The sequence below is a fragment of the Phalaenopsis equestris genome, unplaced genomic scaffold (assembly GCF_001263595.1).
Source record: "Phalaenopsis equestris unplaced genomic scaffold, ASM126359v1 Scaffold000002, whole genome shotgun sequence".
In the NCBI taxonomy this organism is placed as follows: domain Eukaryota; kingdom Viridiplantae; phylum Streptophyta; class Magnoliopsida; order Asparagales; family Orchidaceae; genus Phalaenopsis; species Phalaenopsis equestris.
In genome coordinates, this window is record NW_018164444.1 from 31,138,809 (window position 1) to 31,144,409 (window position 5,601).

The 5,601-nt window shown below is 31.1% G+C and overlaps 1 protein-coding gene across 1 annotated transcript in view; it reads right to left on the bottom strand.

The window, feature by feature from the left end:
- Window positions 1–1,524: 1,524 nt before the first annotated feature.
- LOC110039433 (protein BREAST CANCER SUSCEPTIBILITY 2 homolog B-like) overlaps window positions 1,525–5,601 on the bottom strand; it is a 28,637-nt gene continuing 24,560 nt past the window's right edge. Inside the window, exons 4-7 of the mRNA XM_020744490.1 lie at window positions 2,385–2,841; window positions 1,987–2,033; window positions 1,779–1,900; window positions 1,525–1,683 (exon numbers count right to left, since the gene is read on the bottom strand). Of these exons, the coding sequence (XP_020600149.1) occupies window positions 1,525–1,683; window positions 1,779–1,900; window positions 1,987–2,033; window positions 2,385–2,841 (785 nt within the window). The remainder of the gene's footprint in view (window positions 1,684–1,778; window positions 1,901–1,986; window positions 2,034–2,384; window positions 2,842–5,601) is intronic.

Below are 5,601 nucleotides of genomic sequence, written 5' to 3' on the forward strand. Positions count from 1 at the left end.
ATTATGTTGTTCGTGGTTTTTAAGACAGTGCATAAACCTAAATGCCTATTTCATCTCAACCCAAGTAACGCTAGCCCAACCATTTATTCCTCTTTTGCCAACACATTATTCTAAAAAATTCTGTATGCTCAGCCAATTTGATCTTAGTAAAATGAATCTCTAATAAGCATCCATATAATACTACTTAAAGGATTCATCAATTTGGGTCAAACAATCTAAAAAAGTTGTTGAGGGCACTAAAACTATCAATGATGGTTACTTCTAGTTTGACTCTCTGGAAAAAATAATTAAAATCTTCAGCAATTCAATTGTAGTTTTAAGCCCAATTTAAGTTTCTTTGGAATGGCACTGCTAATTTGATGGCCCCCTCTAAGGTTTTGATGGAGGACAATTACATTGTTATTGCAAGAAAAAAGAACATGATGTGCTCTAAGATTCATCTGGTGCATTTGACTCATCAAATTTTTAATCATATTTTAAGCTTCTCATTCTACCATCTTGTGTTTTTAGTATATCATTAGTTGTTTATCATTAGCGCATAAAACCAACTGATTAGTTCTTATACAATTTTTCATAAACTATCAAAAAGATACATCAAAACATGACTTAAGTGGCATTTTGTACAATGAAATAAAATTAAATAAGTTGGTAGAAAATAATAATAATAATACTAACATGATAGGAGGACGTCTTGTTGGAGTTTAGAAGTGGGTAGGAAATACTAACATGATAAGAGGACGTCTTGTTGGAGTTTAGAAGTGGGTAGGAAGTTGCATTAGGTGCCCAAAATGCTTTCTCAAGCGAGCAAGAAGGGAGTTAATCATGGGCCCAACGGATTAAGGATTTCACACGTCCATTGACATTGGGTTAAGCAAGTGTTGCTCCATTGGGCTCGCCACTATAGAAATAGATACCAACATGATTGCTTCGGATTGGAGTACGCCAAAAGCTATCCACTAAAAAAACATGCTTTCAACTAAGCAATTAAGGGTTCAATGTGCCTCACTTGACAAGGGTGAAGGAAATGCTGCTCCATTGGAATTGCAATTGAGCGGGTTTTCTTATTAAAAAAAAAATTAACAAAAGCAAATTTATTTTGTGTAAAAAGCAATAACTGTATGAGAAAAAATATGCAAAAATAATAGATATTCTAAAAGGATTTAATGTCCCATATATCTTAAAGCACATGGGGGTTTGTAGATATTAAAAATATATACATGTCCATAGTTTGAACTCCACAATTTTCACAAAAGAAAAATACCATTATTAAAAAGAAAAAAACACAGAAAGAGCCAAACATGTCTTGAAAAAACAAGAAATTGATATTAACATGATTGCTTCGGAACAAAGTCCCCAAAAACAGTGCACTGAAACCCATGCTTTCAATAAAACTACATAAGTAATAATCACATAATAAAAGATAGCTTTATATGATTATAAAAAATATATTCAGATTATCTCCTTATTCAGCATTCATGTTGTTGAAGTCAAAATATAAAAAAGAAAAAGATCATGAAAGAATCGTTACTTCTCACTAGTATCTGCCAACAAAGCACCAGAATTAACCAACATTTCCCGAAAAGCATCTGGTCCAAATTCAACAGAAGAACAAGTATCATGAAACCGATATTTTTCCGCACTATCTGGAGTCATGAATCTTATTCTGTCTGGTATATTCTCAAACTGAAATAAGCACAAAAAGACAATGCTATTAAGAGATAATTCGGTAAAAGACCTATAGAAAAGCAAAAGAGAGCTTCGAGTGCTGCACTAAATACCTTACTAACTCGACCTGGCGGTGCGCCAAAAAATTCCTTTAGCTTCTTTCTTTTTACTTGGAAGGGGTAGCGGGAGGAAACCCTCGCTCTACAACAGCAATTTACCGAGGATGAAGGCATGGCTGCTTATACTAAGGGACTGTGAGGAAAGGAAGAAAGCAAGAAAAAATGGATTCAAAGTCAATGAATAAATATCTAAAAAAATTACCAGTTTCAGCCAAGCTTGACGAGCTGTGATTTAAAGGAGCAGTAAACCTTAATCAAAAACAAAAAAATTAAATAAATAAAAAATAAATATAAGATATGATAATGCAGCAATAATGTAATAAATGAATAAAAAATATTAAAAATTAAGGAAGTTATACATACATACCAATCAATTCCTATGTATCCATATATAGCACCTATACTTCAATTTTTACATACATATCACCTTACCCATGCATGACAAGCTGAATTTTAATATTATATGGTTAATAAGGCAGTATTTTTAATAAGATGTGAAGATTTCTGTGGTATAAATGTATGAAGTAAAGCTTTTAGGTGTTAAATATGTAAATACACAGGAATTGGGTGGTATGTATGCAAATGCCCCTAAACTTAAACCTGGAAGTTCGAGGTCTTTTGAATGATGAACTAGAGCTTTCCTTTCCGAGTCTTTTCTTCTCACCATCGATCCAGCTTTTATTTTTCAAACTTGAACCAGGATAGTTTGAAATATCAACTAGCACCCCACGTGCTGCCCTGCTTCCTCGAATCATTCTAGAAGGGGTAGGTGCCATTAAAGGAGAGCAAAATTGCTTCACAGACAGCGAAATCCCAGAGGAAATCCTCTTTACGTTGCAAGAAGATTCGTTATAAATTTTATCGTTTTCAACAGAGGAATAAGTTGATGGGTTTGCCTTAGCTTCGCCTTCAAGAGCGTCCAATTCCAGTTCATTAAGAAGGTTTCGTGCTCGCTTCAATGCATCAGCAGAAAATGATATAGATCGGCCACAGGCAGTTTGGAACTTCAAGGGAGGACACAAAGATCTAGTATCACTTGGTTCGTGCATATTGTGCTCTGGTAAACAAAAATACCTCAAGTTAAATTACAGAGAGAAATTTAAATGCATGCTGCAAATTTCTTATGTATTTATATAACTAACGCCAAAGTTAAAGGACTAGGTGATATATTTGGTAACATAAACAAAGGAGGTGTATTTCACTAATGAAAAGACAGTAGTACTGATATTTCTTATGTGGTGTTAAAGGATTGAGAGGTATTCATATATGTATGAATGACTAGGTGTTAGTTATAGAACCAAATAAGAATTGCGTGGCATGTATGCAAATGCCCCCTTAAAGATAAAAATGGAATGTAGCAATTCGATCCTCATCAATTGTCTTTCCAATTCTAATGCCAGTATGCATCAAAACCTCTTTGAAAACTGTGTCATTAGGAGGGAAAAGGATACTTTTATCAAGTTGATTTATCAAATGGTTTGCACAATTAGATGATTTAAAGTTATGGATTATATTTCATAGCTAGAACTAGGGCTGTTAAGAGTAATTAGAACTTGGAGTCATTAAGACTTTGGCTTGATTTGAGTGGCTTAAAATTAATCATGAATATATATTGAGTTTGAACAACTTACTAGAAGTTGTAAAAATTTGAGTCACGCATCACACCACTCTCAATGGATATGAATGGAAAATAAAGTAGTGGAGATAAACCTAATGATAATGAGAAAATTTACATAAATACCACCAAATTCTTTATGTATTTCACTTAAACTTCACTTTCTACATTTATAGCACACAAATTTTTTATATCACGTAAAAAATATCACTATTATACAAAACATGGCATACATGTACAAAATTGAAGTTTAGGTGTTAGATATGTAAATACATAGGAATTGAATGTTATGTATGTAAATCCATGATAATAATACCAGAGACAACATAATCATGTACCGAACAACATGGGCATCATTTATGCACGTGCTGGTTTTTCCAGCCATCATTAATACCCTCCTCCAGCGATACGAGTTTGTTAAAAACTAAGAAAGACTTGAAGAAAAATCAAAATTTTAGGAATAAAAGTGATGGATTCAAAAGTCAACGAATCCTTTTGAACTTTAAAATCAAATAAAAAATTTAAAATAAATTTCCCTATCAATGCTTGCATGAACTAATTTTGACTAAAGTTTGCTTATAAACAATCATGGATGACTCCCATAAACAAAAATCAAAGAATAAATATGTAGGCGCTTCAAAGAAAGCTTCCTTCATAATGCTCCAGTAGGGTTGTAAATGAACCAATGCACTTGATGAAAAACTCAAATTTAGCTCGATTAATACTCGATCATGTTGGTTCAAATTAGTAAATAAACAAGTTTGAACAATATTTTTAAATCAAATGTTAAATGAGCCAAATTTGAACATAATCCAACCGTTTATTAATGATCACAAACATGTAATTTGTTGTTCAACAAGTAATTTGTTAAATGTTCTACACTTATATCATATATTATTTAAATAAAATCTAATTAATTGTAATTTATTTAATTATATATTTAATAGTAATATACTATAAAATAATATCAATATCCATATAAACTTAATGCAATTTATTTTAATTTTTTATTTTCATGAACTAGTTTGTTAGTGCTTATTTATAATATTTGATTACAAGAAAGCTTACTTTTAAGTTATATATTATTTTATTTATTTGATATAAACTAATTAGATATTAATTTAAAATTTATTTAATCGATTATTTATTTAAATTTGTAAAATTATTTTTTAGTTTATATAAAAAATCAAATAGTCATCGAAATTTGTAGTTTATTTATTAGCAACATATGAAAAGATAAGTACAAATCAAATTTTTAATTTTATATAAAAAATCATACACTCATTTAAATTTTTAGTTTATTCAATTAATATAAGCAAATACAAATCAAGGATGAGCATTAAAAAATTTAAACAGGTCAAGTATGAATACATGGGAAAGCTAAACTTAAGCTCAAGCTGAAAATTAACTTATGATTCGACCAAGCTAAATCCAATCCATGAAATACTCAACTCGACTCGGTGTAATTAAAGCCCTAAGATCAACATTTGAAAGAACAGTCAGTGCTTCTAGCACTATAAGCTAATTCAGCAAATGGACCAATTTGGAACACTAAACTAAAGATATTCTTATCAACATAAAGTGGAGACCTCTTATATCATTAACAAATGAAAGGAAACGGATAATAATTATTTTTTTGAACGTAAATATCAGTATGATAACTTCCAATCCTCGCTGATACTAAAAAGTAAGAGATAAATAAAACCCTGATAGTGCAAGATGGCGAGTACAAATCAACTTTTTTAATCAATCTCACAATTCTAATAAATAACCATAAAAAGTTAACCATATCTTCTATAAAATAAGTATACCGCATATAAAGTCTTGTGTTAGTAGCATAATCCCCTCCCCTCTTGAGAAATAACCCAAGCTTCTAGGAAGATATTTCAAAGGATCGAAATAGATTAAAGTAGTTTGAAAAAAAAAAGTAGGAATAGAGCAAAACGAGGCCCAACAAAGCAAAAAGAACTAATAATTTACTTGGTTTTAGGTGCTTGGATTCTCGACAACTCAATCACTCAATCGGAATTCGAACGAACACATGAGAAATTGTTCTTGAGGTGATCTTTAGGATTAAGCCATTTAACAATAAATAAAAGTCTTCAAACCTCAAAATATCATATTGAATTAAGCCTTTGGTTAACCTTTAGGCAATCAAACATTCCCTCTAAGGCCCTGTTTGGCACAGCTTATACATGTGCG